At 35.8% G+C, this 20,711-nt stretch overlaps 1 protein-coding gene across 1 annotated transcript in view; it reads left to right on the forward strand.

The window, feature by feature from the left end:
- PRMT3 (protein arginine methyltransferase 3) overlaps positions 1-20,711 on the forward strand; it is a 126,283-nt gene that overhangs the window by 99,588 nt on the left and 5,984 nt on the right. The window contains exons 14-15 of the mRNA XM_044258964.1: positions 13,852-13,902; positions 14,100-14,187. Coding sequence (XP_044114899.1) covers positions 13,852-13,902; positions 14,100-14,187 — 139 coding nt within the window. The remainder of the gene's footprint in view (positions 1-13,851; positions 13,903-14,099; positions 14,188-20,711) is intronic.

Below are 20,711 nucleotides of genomic sequence, written 5' to 3' on the forward strand. Positions count from 1 at the left end.
AAAGGCTGACAGGAGTTGAGCATATAATATCACTTCATTATTCATTTATTAGTTCTCTCAATTAGCAACTCTTTATTAATTTTCTATAGAGCCTGCACTTCCTGGCTCTTTCATGCCTTTGTAACTGCACAGTTGTCTTCACTGTTGAGGTAGAATGTCCAGGTGTTGTGCCTGGGCATTGAGGATACGGAGGAGAGCACAGACGTAGTGAGACTGCCCTTAAGGGCTCTAGGGCTCTGTAATTAAACCAAAAGCACTTTGAGCATGGAATGTGTTATTACGGGGAGAAATAGAGAAACATCTATTTGGCGGAATTAGAGAAGACTAAGCCCAGAGGAAATAATGTGTAAACAGACACATGGTAGATGAGAAGAAGCTAGTTTAGGGAATGGAGGAGTATTATAGGCAGGGAGCCTTAAGTAGGAAGGAAAAATGCAGTAATGAATCTGCCCACTATAATGGTGGACTACATAAAATGGAGTGACCCTTTTGCTGAGAATAACTACAAAAGCTAAAGAAAAATAAAACACTACCTGTTTGAAGGTATCAGAGATATAAATTAGTAAAGCATTATCAAGCTAAAACTCAGAAAAGAAGACAATCCAGAGAAATGACACTGACGTTTGGGTCTGCTTTTGCCCTATAGGCATTTACCAATTCAGAAGTAGCAGCTAAGACTTGTGTTGCCCTTTGATAGCCTCACATGGATAGGAATATAAAAATCAGGACTTTGTGATTCCCCAGTGCTTTGCATTGTGACCATGAAAGACTGCACCCAAGAATAGGGTAAAATTATAGATAAATAAACCCTTCCATGAAAAAAATAAATAAATAAATAAATAAATCCTTCCATGGACTGCAGCCTAGCTTCAAATCATCTGGGTGACCCAGGCAATTCTCAAACCCCACTAATAGATTAAGATGATCTTAGGGTTGCCAGCACCCCCAGATTCATTGCACAAAGATTCTTTCTAGAAGATCATTATCATTGGCCTTAAATTATTTCTACAGTTTTTCAGATATAAGGTACAGATTATAATCAAAGGTAATCAGTCACACAAGGACACAAGACAACATAAATCAATAACCAGCTGAAATAGTAAGCAATAAAAACAGAGCTCCAAGTGCTCCAGATTTCAGATATGCCAGATATGGACTTTAAAATAACTCTTTGGGGACCTGGATGGCTCAGTCGTTAGCGCATTTGGCTCTTCAAAGTTGTGAGTTCACACCTGATTTTAGGCATGGAGCCTATTTTAAAAAGTTAAAAAGAAAAATAACTATGCATACTAAGTTGAAGGACAAAAGAAATTGTAAATTTCGAAAACATTTAAAAAGAATTATAGCAGATTTGAAAAAGAGTCAAACATATTCTGAAACTTAACTAAAATGAGTTTAACAGCAGATCTTAGCACACTGGTGTAGAAATGTTCATTGAACTAGATTTTAGGTCAAAAGGAAATATCCAGAAGGAAGCGTGGAGGGATACAAGTGGGAAGATTTGGGAAGGGCAAGAGATATAGAGGATACAAGAAAAGTCCTAATATATCTTTAAATGGGAGCACCAAAGGAAAGAAGGTGAGAATAACCACCAGTTTATTCTCTGTATTTAATTAAGAGTCTGGCTTTTTTGGTCTCTTTTTTTCCTTTGTTTGGTTTCTTAAAGTCCACATATGAGTGAAGTCATATGGTATTTGTCTTTCTCTGACTTACTTCATTTAACATTATGCCTTCTAGGTCCATCTATGTTGTTGCAAGATTTCATTCCTTTTTATGGCTGAGTAATATTCCGTTGTATAAATATACCATACTTCTTTACCCATTCATCTACGGATGGGCAGTCGGGTTGCTTTCTTATCTTGGCTATTGTAGATAATGCACAGGGGTGCATATATCTTTTCAAATTCGTGTTTTCATATTCTTTGGGTAGATACCCAGTGGTGGAATTACTGGATAATATGGTAGTTCTGTTTGATTTTTTTGTTTTCCTTGCCAGAAGAGAGATATCAACAAAAATGTTTCTATGGCTGATTGAAAGAAATTACTGCCTGTTTTCTTGTAAGAATTTTATGGTTTCAGGTCTCACATTTAGGTCTTTATTTGGAGTTTATGAATAAGATTAACTTAAAAATTCATCCACTTCCAGAAACATACCCAAGAGAAATGAAAACATTTGTCCACACAAACACTTCCACATGAGTGCTTGTAGCAGCATTCTTCATAACAGCTAAAAAGTGGAAGCAAACCAGATGTGCATCACCTGGAGAATGAATAAACAAAATGTAGATCCATACAGTGAAGTAGTATCTGTCCATAAAACAAAACATATATTGGTATGTACTACAACATGGATGAACCTTGAAAAAGTCATGCTAAGTACAGGTAGCTAACCATGAAAGCATTCCATTTATATGCTCTTGCATTTGTATGATTTTACTTATATGAAATATTCAAAATAGGAAATCTATAGACAGGTCTGGGAATAGAGGGGGAATGGATACAGAATTTCTTTTTTGGGTAATAAAAATGTTCTAAAATTAGATTGCAACAATGGTTGTACAACTGAGTATTCTTTAAACTGAATTATGCAGTTTATTTAAATATGAAAAGTTTATGGTATGTGAATTATATCTCAAAAAGGGGGAAAAGAGGAGTGCCTAGGTGGCTTAGTGGGTTAAAGCCTCTGCCTTCAGCTCAGGTCATGATCCCAGGGTCCTGAGATGGAGCCCTGCATCTAGCTCTCTGCTCAGCAGGAAGCCTGCTCCCCGCCCCCCACCCCCAGCCTCTCTGCCTTCTTGTGATCTCTGTCTGTCAAATAAATAAATAAAATCTTAAAAAAAAAAAGAACTACTTAGTGCCTGTCAGTCTTAGACTGGATAAATAAACTGTTAGTCAGATATGCCTTACAGCCTTGTAACAGTTTAAGTAATGTGCAACAGTGTAAGTGAATCAAAAAAACAATAGTGAGGACAGTAGCCAATCCACAAAATACTACATGATGTATGATTCCATTTATGTTGAAATATGCAATAGGGAAAATGAATCTGGGATCTTAGAAATCAGTATAGTGGTGAGCTAACAAGTGCTGGTGAGGGTGTGAAGAAAAGAGAACCCTTGTGTGCTGTTGGCTGGAAGGTAAATTGGTGCTGTCACTGTGGAGAACGGTGTGAGTTTCCTCAAAAGATTAAAAATAGAATTAATATATGATCCAGCCATCCCACTTCTGAGTATATGTAAAGGAAATGAAAACAGAATCTCAAGGAGATAGCTGCCCTGCCATATTCATTGCAGTCTTAGGACAGCCAAAATATGGCTGTCGATCAGTAGATGAGAGGATAAAGATACACTCACGTGCATATATAGATACACAGAGGGCTGTTCAGCCATCAAAAGAAGGAAATCTTGCCATTTTCAACAACATGGATAGACCTCGAGGGAATTATGCTAAGTGAAATAAGTCAGACAAAAATAAATACTGCATACTGTCACTTACATGCGCAATCTAAAAAAGCCAAACTTCCAGAACAGAGAGTAAAGTGGTAATAACAGGGGATAGAGGGTGGGAGAAATGGGGAGATGTTGGTCAGAGGATACTAACTGAGTAAGTTCTGGGGATCCAGTGTACCTCGTTATGCTTACAGTTAATAATACTGTATTATAAGTATAAAAGTTATTAAGAGAATAGATGTTAAGTATTCTCACCACAAAAAAGAAATGATGATTATTTGACACGGTGGAGGTTTTCACTAATGCTGATCACATTAATGGTTAATTACTCATTAATTAATTAATGATTAATGGTAATCATTTTGCAATATATGTGTATCAAATCAATACATTGCACACCTTAAGTTTATAATCGTAATGTGTTAATTATATGTTATATGTCAGTTATCTCTCAATAAAGCTGGTGGGGGGAATCAGAATAGTAGTTACCCTTTGGGCCGGAGGTGCCTAGGATTGGCTCGAGTGGATTACTGGGGTGCTAGGATGTTCTATTTCTTGATCTGAGTTTCATTTCTTAAACTGGGTTTCATGGCTGTGTTTTTTGAAAATTCATGGTGTACACTTAAGTGCACTTTTCTGCATATACACTGTACTTTAAAGGGTTTTTAAAAGTGAAAATATTAGTAAATGTCAGTGATTATTGAGTATATAGAACAGTAACAGTATCTTGTGTTTATAGCTAGGAAAAAATGTTGAGCAGTTAGGGCATGTAAGCTCTCAATTTATGAAATGTCAGAATTAAAGTACTTACGTTGTAGGCTCTGAAGAGGTGATCTCTTCTTCCCCTGCTAAAAGCACCTTAGTAAGCAATTTTGAAATTACAAGGGACCCAGATAAGTAAATTTAAAAGAAATTTCAGTTACAACCTGGAAATATTTTAAGTAGGTCAAAAATTAATTTAATTGAATTTTTTGGTAAAAATACTTTTTTAAAAATATTTTTAGACCTATTGTCTGTTTTGCTACTTCCCCTATTGCTTGGTCTATTTCTAAACACTACTCAATTTAACAATATCCCTTGAGGAGTATATGGCACTTAATATGTATTGTTCCCTAGAGGAATCATGAAAGAAAGAAAAGATGCAAATTTTCTCTTGGGATAAAATAGAAAATTAATTGAAGAAGAAAGAGTCCATGATTTAAGGTATAGTTAATACTGGGAGAAAATCATACACAATTTTCATATTTGTTGATTTCCTCTTCTGAGTTTAAATACCAGTTATTACAGCAGAGTTCATACTCTTTATGCAGCAGCTTGCATGGCTTATGTTTATATTATCATCTTGTTTATATACAGTGATGTAAGCTATAGTAATCATTTTTATGTATTTTCTTCTTACGCTTTCTTTACTTGCTTCAGACTCATCATCAGTTGGCTTTTGAATTTTGTATTAAGATTTTGAAAGGAATACTCCAACAAAAAATGAATTGTATTTTTGTTATAGTGATTCTGCTGCATGGATTACAAACACTCTATCTCCATGCTTGGATAAACTCCATCAAAAGCACATTATCCTCCTACTTCTGTGGCCAGCTGCCTAATTGTATCTGCTGTAACCACACGCTGTTGGAACATGATACCAATGAAGAACAGAAATGATAAATTACTCCCTGCAGGTGATAGTGATAATGATAATTTTTAATTTCCTTCTTCCTCATAAGGTCTAGTCTGATCTTATTTCATTGGCTGCCATCCTGTTCCATACACACATGATACATTTTCTTTAAAGAAATACTCATCATACCAAAATACACGAGAAAATAATTTATTTTTATTCCAAGTCATTGTTCTTCAGATGAGCATGTATAAAAATGAAGTGCATTTACCTTTGTGTGTCTAGGATAAACAAAACATGGCTTAAAACAGAATTTTAAATATTCAGTTTACACGTACTGTTTTTTTCTTCCTCTTTGTGAAATCCACAAAGAAGAAACAGTTCATTTTGAAAGACTATGTTCTAATGCTTAGGAATGTTTAAGGTGCACAACAAAGCTACGGGCCTGAATTATTTTCCTATATATGTGGAGGATGCCCACCAAATTACAACTGTGATCAGACTGTCCCAGAAGTTTGCTGCATATGCATGTATTTTTCTTTTATTCTGTTTTCTTCTATAATGAGCACTGTTGTTGTTCTTAATTACCACAGACTCTCCCGTCTCTCAGTTTAAGGACTTTTTTTTTTTTTTTTAAGATTTTATTTATTTATTTGACAGAGAAAGAGACAGCGAGAGAGGGAACACAAGCAGGGGGAGCGGGAGACTGGAGAAGCAGTCTTCACGCTGAACAGGGAGCGAGCCCGATGCTGGGCTCAATCCCAGGACCCTGGGACCATGACTCAAGCCAAAGGCAGATGCTTAATGACTGAGCCACCCTCAGGGGCCCCTCAGTCTAAGGACTTTTAAAAAATTTTTCTGATGGTGGTATAATCAGTGAGATGCTATTTATTTAACTGTGACCTTGCCTTTACAGATTAGTCCAACTTCTACAGATGTTTTATTTTAATGCTTGTTTTTTCTCCCCAGCAGTTCCCTTTGCCCCTGACAAGATATATGTGTGGAACAAAAGAGAAATGTATCTGGTCTTGGGCCTTATAACCTATCTGATCTTTTTCAAGCGCATGTCAAGCTGTGCTCCTGTTACTTATTACCGTTGCCTGTTAGCCATCATTTTCAGTTTCCTGTGGTTGTTGTTTATTCTTACATTTGAATGACTTCCACAGAGAGAGTGTAAGTTCATTGAAATTAACATTTAGCAGACCTAGAGGTAGCCTGTCAAAGTGATGGTAACAAGGTTTTGAAACTGATAGAAAAATAGTGGCATATTTATGTTCTTCACCAGAATAAATAGCTTTGTCCCTAAATCAGCTGACGTATTTGGTTATAATGGCTTCACAGAGAATAAAAACACTAATTGTAGTTCAGTTGGGTTTTATAGTCTATGATTCAAGTTTAATGACATTTTTTCCTCTTTTTGTCTCATACCTTATTTTAATTATTAAGGACCACTTATAAGTTGGGGGGAGCCCTTTCCCTTTCAATAGCATTCTACTTGAGGGTTAATACCCATTTTATTTTTTTATTTTTTTTAAAGTGTTTTAAACCTTTCCTTACATTTCCACGTTAATTTTTTTTTAAGATTTTATTTATTTATTTGACAGAGAGAAATCACAAGTAGGCAGAGAGGCAGGCAGAGAGAGAGAGAGGGAAGCAGGCTCCCTGCTGAGCAGAGAGCCCGATGCGGGACTCGATCCCAGGACCCTGAGATCATGACCTGAGCCGAAGGCAGCGGCTTAACCCACTGAGCCACCCAGGCGCCCAATACCCATTTTAAAACCAGAAATGCCCTTTGGTTGTTTTAGAGCAAGAGTTTTCTACTTGCTCAATTATGTGAATTTTTCTGGAGTTTTGTGGGGGTTTTTTTGGTTTGGGTTTGTTTTTGTTTTTGTTTTTTTAAGATTGATTTATTTATTTTAGAGAGAGAGCAGGAGCAGGAAGAGCAGAGGAAAAGGATCTGAAGCAGACTCCACACTGAGCATGGAGCCCAGGTGGGGCTCGATTTTAGGACCCTGAGATCATGGCCCCAGCTGGAACCAAACGTGTGTTGCTTAACCAGCTGCGTCACCCAGGTGCCCCAGTTATGTGAATCTTAACAGTCTGATGAGTCAATTTTCTGCACATAGTTTGTTTTTTTGTTTTTGGGAGGGGGGCTGGTTTCACATAGTTTTTTATTGCAGGTGAATTTCTTCCTACCTTCTCGTGCTTCTGCTTCATGGGTGCTGTAGAACTGATTTTGGTATTACCCTCCACCAGACATGATTAGGGAGGTAAATCTGTTTGAGTTGAAGAAACTATTGTGCATTTCAGAGGGAACAATAAAGTAGATGTGACTTCAGATTTATCTTTGTCATAGGCCCCTGCCAAATTCTCATAAAGTGAATTATATCTTTATTTTTATTTATTGTCTTGAGGCTTAGCACTGTTTTATTACCCCAAACTACCCAGTATTTCTTTCACTGTATTTGGGGGGCTTGGAGGAAGATGAGTTTCTTTGATTTTTAACTGAATTTCATAGATAGTTCAATTTGGGGATTGGAAGACAGTTCTAAAATACCTTTGTATTCTCAAATACTTTGATTTTTTAATTCTGTTGCAAACTCATGCATCAGTCTCCCCTCTTCGTTTAGAGCTATATACTCTATTATAATTACATTTGTTCTATCATAGTAATATTGCCAGTCTGTCTTTTACCAGAGTTAAATATATGAAGTTTTGCTTTGTGTATTTTATACAGATTTATATTTATATTTGTATTTAGATCACATTTCCTGATAATGGAAGTTGTTAGTATTATAGTAATATATATTTTATATAATAAATATATATAATTATAATTATATTATATAATTATAATAAATATATATAATTATTGTATTATAGTTGGAAAAACTTGTCTTTTTTTTTCAAGTTCATTTAGTTCCTATTACATATTAGATATTGCCCTAGCCTTTGGGTATACAGAGGTGGGCATTGCTAAGGGAACTGATAAAAGGTAATAATAATTAAATTGAATGTCTCTCCATGCAATACTATAGATCATTTAACTCAAGTGTTAAAAATAATTTATTATCACAGAAGCTGTTCATTTTTATGGGAAATCTAAATTATAGGTAAGGCTGATGAATATGCACATTCCAAATCTATCATCTACTTCAATAGCTTGGTGAATGTCTTTTCAGATATGTACATATGTATTCACATTTGCATGGCATGTAATAAGTGCCGATAATATATATATTATTCTTTTACCCAATAGTATTATTGTGACTGATTTTCCAAATTGATAAATATTTACCTATAGGATTACTTTTGATGGCCAAAATGTTATTCCATCATATGGAGGTATTATGATTTGTTAACTGGTCACCTGTTGTTGAAAATGTGGGCTAAAATTGGCATCTTATAGATAAATCGTTGCAATCATACTTGATAAATTTCCATAGAATATTTTTTGGAAGTTAAGATTTACTGGGTCAGTGAGTATATGCATTATATAAACATTTTGACTGAGCCCATAACATGTATTTACACAACAGAAAAGTACACAGATCTTAAGTATAGTTTGATAAAATTGCACAAAGTGAATACCCACCATGTATCCAGCAGTCAGCTGAAGAAACAGAATATTACTGGCAGCCCAGGAGCCCTCCATGTAACCCCTTTCTAGTTTCTACCACTGTTGAAGGGTAACTACTATTGTGACTTACAACAGTGTAAATTGTGCTGTTTTTGAATATTCTGTATGTAGATAGAATCATAGCATGTGTACCATTTTCTCTGTGACTTCTTTTTAATACAGATGTTTTGGTTTTTATTATGTATTGCTAAGTTCCCTCTAGAAAGGTCATTTCAGTTTATTTTCCCAGTATGCATGCTACTTTCCCCACTAACTATGGATATTATCTTTTAAAAAATGTTTTCCCCACGGGACGCCGGGTGCCTCAGTTGGTTGGACGACTGCCTTCGGCTCAGGTCATGATCCCGGAGTTCAGGGATCGAGTCCCGCATTGGGCTCCCAGCTCCATGGGGAGTCTGCTTCTCCCTTTGACCTTCTCCTCGCTAATGCTCTCTCTCACTGTCTCTTTCTCAAATAAATAAGTAAAATATTAAAAAAAAAAAAAATGTTTTCCCCGGAAACCTGGGTGGCTCAGTGGGTTAGAGCCTCTGCCTTTGGCTCAGTCATGATCCCAGGGTGCTGGGATCGAGTCCCGCATCAGGCTCTCTGCTCAGCAGGGAGCCTGCTTCCCCCCCCACCCCTGCCTGCCTCTCTGCCTACTTGTGATACGTCTCCCTGTCAAATAAATAAAATCTTTAAAAAAAAGTTTTCCCTATCGTGATCAAGGAAAATCGTATCTGATTGTTTTAGTTTACTTATTTTTCTAAGTAGGTCAAACATCTTTTACTTACACATATTATTTGATTTTTCTTTTATAAATTTCCTGCTTTGTTTTCTAATTTCTTTTGACATTGTTTCCTTACAATTTGTAGTAACTTAATGTAAAAAAGGACAGTGTCCCTTTGTTATATATATATATATATATAATGCAAATACTCTGATTTCTTCATCTTTTAATTTGACACTAAAATTTTATTTTATTAAGTGTAAGTAGCATACAGTGTCATACTAGTTTTGGGTGTACAACACCGAAACTCCCTGCTTGGCGGGGAGCCTGCTTCTCCCTCTGCTCTCTTGCTGCTCCTACTTTCTCTCTCTCATTCTCTCTCTCTTTCAAGTAAATAAATAAGATATTCTAGAAATAAATAAGATATTCTAATTTATTTCACCTAGCATAGTAACTTCTAGGCTCATCCATGTTGTTGAATAGGAAGATTTTATTCTTTTTTATGACTGAATATTTCAGTGTTTGTATGTACCACATCTTCTTTATCCATTCATCTATCAGTGGGCACTTAGGTTGCTTCAATATCTTGACTATTGTAAATAAGGCTGCAATAAACATAGGAGTGCATGTATCTTTTCAAATTGGCAGTTTTGTTTTCTTGTATAAATACCCAGTGGAATTACTTGATCATATAGTATTTCGATTTTAAACTTTTTGAGGAATTTCCATACTGTTTTCCATAGTGGCTGTACCAATTTCCATTCCCACCAACAGCCAAGTATTCCTTTTTCTTCACATCCTCATCAACACTTGTTATTTCTTGCCTCTTTGATTCTAGCAATTCTGACATGTGTAGGGTAATATCTCATTATGGCTTTGTTACTAAGTTTTAAGCTTCTCTTAAGTTTCTGCCTATGTGTGATACTGAGAAAGCCTTCTTTACATCCCAGTTTTATAAACATTTATATGTGTTGGTGGCATTTTGCTCTTCTTCCTCCTAATCACCCAACCTCCTGCACTGATCTTTGTGATTACATCTGCATACATGGAAAACCCCACCAAATGATGTTATATCATGTTTGTCTTAAAAAATCGTTAAGTATTTTAAAGAAATTCTGAGGGGAAAAGTAATCTTTTATACTTAACAAACTGTTGATCATTTCTGTTGTTTTTCTGTTGTTTTTGATGTTTGAGGTTTCCTCCCAGTATTATTGCTCACCAGCTTGAAGAACTGCCTTTAACATCTCTTCTTTTTTTTTTTTTTAAGGTTTTATTTATTTATTTATTTGACAGAAGGAGATCACAAGTAGGCAGAGAAGCAGACAGAGAGAGAGGAGGAAGCAGGCTCCCCGCTGAGCAGAGAGCCCGATGCGGGACTCGATCCCAGGACCCTAGGATCATGATCCGAGCTGAAGACAAAGGCTTTAACCCACTGAGCCACCCAGGCACCCCTAATATCTCTTCTGAAGTTTTTTTGGCAATGAATTCTTTTAGTTTACCTTTTCTTGAAAATCTCTTTATTTTGCCTTCCTTCCTGAGTATATTTTTGCTGGATATAGAATTTTGAAAGGTTTTTCCCGCTCCTATATTTTTTTCCATCTGGACCTCCATTTACCTATATGTTAGTTGCACAGGCCCCTGAGGCTCCTGCATTGTATTTCAATCTTTTTCTGCTGATTTTTCAAATTAGATACTTTCTATTGACCTATCTTCACATTCACTGATTTTTTTTCTTTTTTTCTCCCTGTCATCTCCATTCTGCAGTTCATCCCAGGGAGCTTTTTATTTTGGTTATTACATTTTTTAATTCTAAAACTTCCATTAGTTTTATTTATTTATTTATTCATTCATTCATTCATTCATTTAGTAGTTTCTTTTTCTCTACAAGAATTCCTATCTTTCACTTCATTTCAGTGTGTTTTCTATAACCCCATTTCTGTTGCCTCATAACAGCATGGTTATAATTCTGTTTTAAAGTTTTTGTCTCATAGTACCAGCTTCTGGGTCATCTCACAGTTGGCATTTGTGGATTATCACTTTTCATAAAAGTTAAAGACATTTTCCTAGTTCTTTGTGTGTTGAATAATTTTGGATTGTTTTCTGGGTGTTGTGTGTGTTATGTCGTGCATACTGTCGGTCCTGTTATAATTATCTAGAGAATGTTGTTGATGTTTGGTGTGAGTGGGCAGTCAGCCCAGTTAAAGCCAGAACATAAGCCATGTCAACCATGTCTGGGCAGGCAGTGGTTCACATCTCAGTCTAGTTCTTTAAACGTTTGCTGTAGTGTTTTGGGCTCTCCTACACATACCCTATTTAGTGATTAGTCTAACTCTTACAGCTTTTTCAAATCTCTCTTACGTTCTAGAGATCTTTGTTGATTAGAGGTTTTCAAGGCCTGTGCCAGTGATTGAGATTTTAGTTTCATTCTCTCAGCCTTTGTTATGTTGATTTGGAACTAATCTGTGGTTCAGAGGTCAGGCTGAGACTTTTTCGTGTCCCTACAAAGTAGGGTTCCTCTCCTAACCCCCCCCACCCCCACCCCCCCGCCACGATTCTCACATTCTCTTTTTTCAATTTTTCAGTTGAAAATTATAACTTCTAAGTCTGGTTATTCACTGATTTCATAAAGTGTCCTGACAACATAGTAAGACTAGCTGAATTTGAAACTGAAAATCTTAACTAAAATGTATTGAGAACGTGCTACCTGAGAGACCTATGCAAATTAAGGAGAACAACAATATGAATTACACATAGGCTTTGTTTTTTAAAAAACATTGCCGTCTGGGATGCCTGGGTGGCTCAGTTGGTTAAGCGACTGCCTTCAGCTCAGGTCATGATCCCATGGTCTAGAGATCCGTCTTGGGATCCTATCCCATCCCACATGGGGCTCCTTGCACAGCCAGGAGCCTGCTGCTGCTTCTCCCTGCCGCACCCCCTGCTTGTGCTCGCTCACTTACTCTCTGTGACAAATATAAATAAAATCTTTAAAAACACACACACATTGTAGTCTGATAGCACAACTAACTATAAGAAGTATGGTAAGTTCTATAATAGAATTGGATATAATAAGCACATTCTCTCAGCAAATATTTTTTGTGTACTATGGGCCAGGCACTGCTCTGGACACTGGTGAACAAGACTGGCATACAGGAATAAATTTAAGAAAATAGTTGAATTAGTCTATGGAGGGATACCAGGAAATCAACTGATAGAAGTCATGTTTTAGAAATGTTCTGAGTAACTACATAGTTTTCTCTAATAATCTGTACCTGAGTACTACATTGTTTTATATTTTGTCTGTTTGATAGAATTATAAATAGTATTTTGATTCTTTCTTGGTATCTAAAATGTAATGAACCTCAGTGTTAAATATTGAACTTGTTTTGGGCCCAATCCATATTAAGCTCACAGATCAATAAAAGTTCACATTCTCAACAAAAGCAGCAGAGTACACAAATAAGCTAGCTTTATAGTGATTTTTCAATAATCGGTGTCCTATTTTTAACACCTTATAACTATTTTTTTAATGCCAGTTTTAAAAATAGATAAAGCTAATGCTGTTAGTGAAAGAAAAAGGGACGGTATCATTTAAATTTTAAAAAGAAATGAAAATTACATATTCTTATCTGAATATTCGTCTTTTAGAGACCATTTTATACTATCACAGTAAACCCTTAGAGTTACCTCAGAGGTTCTCCTTTGGGTATTTGCTTAAACATATGTTTTATTTGAGTACTATTATATATTTTTAGTTTATCTTCAGCCAAAAAGTGGCATTTAAAAATTCTGTTGATCTCATTACAAAAATATTCATAGTACTTCGCTTTAAAATTAAATGCACACGATCAGAAGAAATTAAATGAGATCTTTGTATAAAAGAGTATGTTTAAGTTAAATTTACTGCCGTGTCACAAGCCACCTTAAAACCAGGTACCTTGAAGTCACAATCATTTAGATTTATTTGTGTATGATTCTGCAGTCCGGACTGGACTTGTCCTCTAGTTCTTCTGCTGGTTTCTCCCCAGGTCTCTCAGGCTGCTGCAGTTGTCTGAGAGCAGAGAGCAGAACTCCAAGATGGCTCCCGCCTGCACAGCAGGCTGTCTTTGGGAGAGCATGGGTCAGCTCTTGCGGCTGGCTGAGCCTCTTCCTTCATGTGGTCTCCCACTTTTCAGTAGTCTACCACAGTCATTTCTCTAATAAAACACATATTGGTTATTTGATTAGCCTTATTGCCCTTATTATTATATTGTTTCTGTGGGGGAAAGCCAAATTATATGACTTCATTTTCACATGTAACATCTTTTCCAGGAGATAATAGTGACCTGTCATAAGTATAAGAGGTATCTAGTCTTTGAAATGGTTTCATTTTGCCATTATCTTGAAAGACTGAATAATTGTTATGTCATGTAATTAGTTTAATAATTATTTATTTTTTTTGAACAGGCAATTGCTGGCTACTTTGATATATATTTTGAGAAAAATTGTCACAGCAGGGTAAGTATTATGAGTTTTCCTATAAGAATTAATTATGTGAAATACATTGTATTTTGTTTTTGTGCCCCAAGGTGTTTGATCATAAGCATTTTGCTATTGTAAGCAATCGGAGCTTGTATTTGATGTAGTAGATTAATGTAGCATGATATTAAAAATCTTGTACTTCATCAGATACTTTTGAACTCTTACCAATGCAGGTCGTGTTCTCCACGGGCCCCCAGAGTGCCAGAACACACTGGAAACAAACAATATTTCTATTGGAAAAGCCATTTTCCGTTAAAGCAGGTGAGAAAGAAAAGGGAGAGAAATGTCTTATTCTTTTTGAAGTAAACATTATTCCTTCATTCTATGGGACTTTTTCTATGCCCACTGTCTTTGAAACAATGCAACATGCTAAGTAAATAAGATGTTCTTAGAGCTACATAAATTTTAGATGGCATATCATTTCAATAAAGTAGTGATTTAAAGAAAACTTTTATTTAGATTAGATTTATAATTCCTGCCAGTTAAAATGTGCTTTAATATGTAGCTTTTGAATACCACAAAGTAATTCCAACAACTTTTCTTTAAGTATTAACTAGTAGTATATATTAAGTTGCAAATATAAGTAAAAATGATTTCACTTCCAAAGTGACTATCACTGATAGAGGTGAAGTGTAAATTTAAAAGAATGCTATTCAGTAGTTACAGTGTTCAGTATATGTGTCTACATGGCTCTCCCCAGTCTGTACCTGCTCACATCTCACACGGTGCTCAAGGACTGGCCCAATTCTGCATTCTTCTATCTTGTACCTCATTGATTGCTCATTCTGATTAGCACCTAGAGTTCTTACGTACCTATACCCTTAACTCCAAAAGTTAGAATTTGACTGTGGAATCTCTATTATTTAAATTGTTTATTACATATAAATTATCCTCCCCCACCTTTGCAGAAAGCTTTCTGACTATATGAAGCCTGAATGTATAACAAACTTCCATGAAAAGAAATTCAAAATCACTAGGAACTCAGGGAGAGAGGCCAATTAAAACTATATAAGAGACTTTCTTATCCATCACTACAGGAAAAAAAAAAAAAAAAAAACCATAAAATTTAACAAGGCCAAGTACCTGCAATCATGTAGCCAAATGGAACTTTTATACTCTTCTGCTGATAGTCTTTATTGGTACAGCTTTAGAGAACAGTTTGCTACCTTCAAGTTAAGTATAGATGTATAAGTATCCATCGCTAAAACCATAGTTTTTTCTAGGGATGTATTCTGAACAGTCTCCCCTGCAGCCTGACTACAACAGTCTTGACAACAGTATGGTTTGTAGAAGTGAAAAATTGGAGGCACCCTGAATGTCCATTAACAGAAGATAGATAAATGTGATAGTTGCATACAGTAAAATCTCTGTAACAGATTAATCATGTATTTGTGAATATCAGAAGCAACATTAAGCAAAAAAGAGTGATTCCTCCACTACATTGTTTATATGGAGTTTAAAGACCAGTGAAACAGTTTCATGTACAAACACACATAGTCAAAGTAAGAAGCAATACTTAAAGATGATAACTGGGGAATTCAGTGTGGCTGCCCTACAGAAGAATAGAAATAGGATCAGGGAAGGCTTTATAGGGGATTCAGTGCCATAGACCTGAATTCCTTTTAGAAATTGAGGGAACTGTGGGAGAATGTTAAGATTTGACAAAACTTGAGTGGTGGGTCTGGGTGGTCATTATACTGTTCTCTCTCTGTTTCAAATATTCCATAAAATTCCGGTATAGTTTATTTCACTGTTGGTGCATAAATTGAATTTGGTAGATGCACATAAACACTGTTAGAGTCAAGCAGCACCTTGTTGTCATGTTTTCACTTTAAGATTGTAGTGCTATGGAAATGAAACCTTGATGGTCTCATTTTCTCTTTCTCCAAAAAGCTTGAGCACAGCAAAACTGAAGTGTGATGAGCACAAATGAAATTCTATTACATTTTTATTTGTTTTTGTTTGGTTGGGTTTTTGTATAGCTTTGGTATTTGGATTGATACTTGGAAACTTGAAAATGTTGCTTTCTTCACAGTTCCCATTTTATTATCTTAGTGCTAAATTTTAAAGGTTGTGCTAATTCATTCATGTTTAAATCTTGAGAGAGATTTAAGATAGCATTTGAATTTTCTCCTACTAATTACAACAAAATGTTATTTTATTCTAGTGAAATTTTGAAATCCTAACTACTTATTACCCAGTAATCCTTAGAGTAACTGATTCAGCTTTTCAGAATACTGTGAAGGAGATATATGATTTTAATATTGCCTTGTCTACATTCTGTATTTCTTTCATTGCCATTGTGTATGTGCTTATATTTAAATAGAAAGACCAGTACACCACAAAATTTTGGAATCCCCTAAAATACAACCAGGAAAACTTAAAAGGGAAATTTCAAAGTAAGGAAAATGTGGTCCTTCTCAGCTATGCTAGTATAAAGAAGGGATTATATAAGGAAATACAACACCTTTTTGTTTTTGGGGTTTTTTTTAAAACCCTCCTAAATCCCTGGTGGTAGTACTAGTGAGTAGAAACCAGAAGTTGCTGGGCAGAGTACTAAAGAAGACATGCTAATCAGCAAAAGCCTCCAGATGCTCCAAAAGCCTCCAATGCCCCCTTAAGTTTTTTTGGTTTTGGTTTTTGTTTGGTTTGGTTTTTTGCCCCTTGAGTTTTAGATGAGTACTAAGATACTTGGAGGTAGGATGAAATGCCTGAGGTCAAGCAAAGCATCTGAGGCAGCTGTGAACAAACACGTCTCAGAGATTCCATGTAGCTCTGGGTATTTGAGTTTCAACCAGCTAGACTGGGGACTCCTTTTGGACTCTCTTCAATCCAGAAGGACCATAGCTTCATAGTAGGAATAAACTATCCCTAAACTAAAGGCTAACCTGCATGTTCCTTAACAAAGCTTAAAAACAAGCCTCCTTAAAAGAAAAAAGAAAGAAAGAAAAAAAAAAAAAAACTGGACCAAAGTAACTTTACTGGCAAAAAAGGAAAAAAAAAACTGAACAACATAAAATTCATCATGGCCTAAACTTCCAATCAAATGCTAAATTCGGGAAAATGTCAATTGAAAGAAACAGACCCAGAAATGAAATTAGCACACAAGCATATTGAAACATAACTGCTGTTATATGAGAAGATATTTAAAACCCAAATAGAACTTCTAGAGATGGAAATTATAGTATCTGAAGTGAAAGTGCCATTCGATGCAATTAACAGAAAAAAAGGTCAGTGTTCTTAAAGATGCAGCATAAAATATTTCCAAAATGAAGCACATAGAGGGAAAAAAGACTTTTTAAAGAAACACAGTAACCAGTGGGAAAATATGAAGCACACTAATTTAAATGTGATAAAAAGTCCCTGAAAGAAGCAGGGACAGAAAATATATTTGAAGATACAGTAATGGCCAAATTTTCTTTCATTTGATAAAAGCTATAACCCACAGATTGAAGAAATTCAATGAACCCTAGGTAAGATCAATACAAAGAAAACAACACCAAGACATATCACAAACAAATTGCCAATAAATAGTGATAATAATATCAAAAGTCTTAACATGAACCAGAGAAAATAAAACAGAGAAACAAAGAAAGAATAATATCAGAATATTCTTCAGAAACTATGTAAGCCAGATGATAAATGACATTTTCAAAGTGCTAAAAGAAACTGTCAATCTAGATTCTATATTTAGAATAAATGTATTTCAAAAATGAAGCCTAAATAAAACCCTTCCAGAAGAAAAACACTGCAAGAATTCATCTCCAGCAGATTGTCAATACAAGATAAAGTAAGCTTCTCAAGTGAAAGGAAAATATCACCAAGTGGAATCTGAGCAAAGGAATGGGAAATGTCAGAAATGGTAAATGTGTGACTTCATAAAAAAAAGACTTTGTTTACTCATTTTTTAATTTTGTAAAAGATAATTTAAAACAAAAATAATATATTACGGGTTTCAAAACAGAGACATAAAATTATGGCAGTGATCAAAAAAATTAATGAGAAAATGGAAATATAGTTTTTACATTGCACATGAACTGATTTAATGGCAAATCGTGATAAATATGTATATTGTAAACACCAGAGGAACAAGTTAAAAAAATTTTTTTAATTAAGCCACAAAATATAGCTGATAAGCTAGTAGTGAAGATGAAATGGAATCTCGAGAAGAAGATTTGGTTCAAAAGAAGATACAGTCGGGGTGCCTGGGTGGCTCAGTGGGTTAAAGCCTCTGCCTTCGGCTCAGGTCATGATCCGAGGGTGCTGCGATCGAGCCCCGAGTCGGGCTCTCTGTTCCGCGGAGAGTCTGCTTCCCTTCCTCTTTCTCTGCCTGCCTCCCTGCCTACTTGTAATCTCTGTCTGTCAAAAGAATAAATAAAATCCTAAAAAAAAAAAAGAAGAAGAAGATACAATCATAAAGAAATAGAAAACAAATGGTATGGGACACCTGGGTGGCACAGTCAGTTAAGGTCTTGGTCCCAGGGTCCTGGGATCAAGCCCAACACTGGGCTCCCTGCTTGCTGGGGATCCTCCTCTTCCCTCTGCCACTCCCCCTGCTTGTGCTCACTCTCGCTCTCTCTCTTTCTCTTTGTCAAATAATTAAAAAAATGGTATGATGGTAGACATATTTAAACATGGATAACTATATTAAAACTAAATGGTCTGTATATCCACCTAATGGAATATTATTGAAAAGAAATAAACTCTGATGCTATGAAATGACATGGAGGAAACTGAACGCTATTACTAAGTGAAAGGACTAATCCCAAAAGGCTGCACACTGTGATTCCAGCTATATAACATTCTGGAGAAAGCAAAACTGTAGAGACAGTGGGGGGGGGGGAATAAAGTGGTTGCCGAGGGCAAGGGATACAAATAAGCAGAGCACAGAGGATTTTTAGGGCAGTGAAAATAAGCTTTCTCACCGAATGCACCTTGAATAAACCAGAATGAGTGGAACAGCTGTTTGAGATCCCTGAAAAGTAAATAATATCAGATAAATTGGAGAAGACCAGAATTCGAATACCCTGAACTGGTGATAAATTTATGATTTGTTTGCTTCGAGTATCCCCAGTCTGATCTCAGGCAGCCCAAAACTCAGAATTAAGGCATCAGCACAGATGAACTAGCTCCTCTAATTCTAACTTGAGGAATGGGCAAAGGATCTCCTAATGCTTAGAGAAATCCCCATTTTTCTTTTCTTTTTTTCTCTTTGTTCTCTTATATCCTAGCCCCCAAATAACCCCACAGTGGCTGCAGTAGGGATCCACAAACACCTTAAACTCTGAGGGATAGTATGTAAATGAGTGGGTGTGGCTGTGTTCCAGTTAAGCTTTATTTACAAAAACAGGCAGGCAGCCTCAAAGCCTTCCATAAAACAAATCTCCACGCACAGATTGCTTCACTGCAAATTCTTCCTGCTGCTTCAAAAAGAAATAACACCAATTCTATACAGTTTCTTCCAGAAAATAAAAGAGAACTAATTTTATAAGGGCCTTGATACCAAAAACCAGACAAAAATTGTACAAGAAAATTAAACTACAGAACAACATCTTTCATGAATATAGATGCACAAATTGTCAACTGAATCCAGCAATATTTTTTTTAAAAAAACAATACACTAGGACCAAGTGGGGTTTAGTCCAGGAATCCAAAACTGAGTCAATAATATAAAATTCAAAAATATTTTAGAATCATTTAATAGTCTCTTTTTTTTATTTTATTTTATTTTTTCAATGTTCCAAGATTCATTGTTTGTGCACCACACCCAGTGCTCCATGCAGTATGTGCCCTCCTTAACATCCACCATCAGGCTCAGTCAACCATGTTAACAATCCAAAGAAGAAAAACCACATGGTCACATCAGTGGATGCAGAAAAAGCAGTTGAGGGGCGCCTGGGTGGCTCAGTGGCTTAAAGCCTCTGCCTTCGGCTTCGGTCATGGTCTCAGGGTCCTGGGATTGAGCCCTACATCGGGCTCTTTGCTCAGCAAGGAGCCTGCTTCCTCCCCTCTTTCTGCTTGCCTCTCTGCCTACTTGTGATCTCTGTCTGTCAAATAAATAAATAAAATCTTTAATTTAAAAAAAAAAGCAGCTGACAAAATTCAGTATCTATTCATGATAAATACTCATAGCATACTAGAAATAAAAGAGAACTTCCTCAACCTGATAAAAGGCATCCACACGAAGTCCATAGCTTAGCCTCATACTGAATGGAGCAAAACTGAATGCTTTCCCTCTGTGTGGGGCAAGGCAAGAATGTTCACATTCACCACTCCTATTTTCTTATATTGGAGGTCTTAGCCAGTGTGATAAGGAATGAAAAAACAAACAAATATTGGAAAGGAAGAAATAAATCTGTCATTATTTACAGGTAATATAATTATGTCCACAGTGAATTCTAAGGAATCTCAAAAAACTACAGAACTAATAAGAGAATTTAGCAAGACAGAAATTGACAGGCTGAAAAAAAAAAAAAGAAAGAAAGAAAGAAAGAAATTGGCAGGCTGATTCTAAAATTTGTATGCAGATGCAAAAGATGTGGAGTAACCAAGCAATTTTTCAAAGAATCATATTGGAATCCTTATACTGTATGATTTCTAAACTACTAAAAAGTTACATTAAACCAGACAGTAAGATATTATACTATAGGCAAACAGAGATTATTATAACAAGTAGAGAATCTAGAAATAGACCCACTTTTGTATAGTTAGTTAATTTTTTTCCAAAAGGTCACTGTATTCAGTTGGAAAATGATAGTCTTCAACAAATAGTGTTTAGAACAACT

This window comes from Neovison vison, chromosome 7, assembly GCF_020171115.1.
Source record: "Neovison vison isolate M4711 chromosome 7, ASM_NN_V1, whole genome shotgun sequence".
In the NCBI taxonomy this organism is placed as follows: Eukaryota; Metazoa; Chordata; class Mammalia; order Carnivora; family Mustelidae; genus Neogale; species Neogale vison.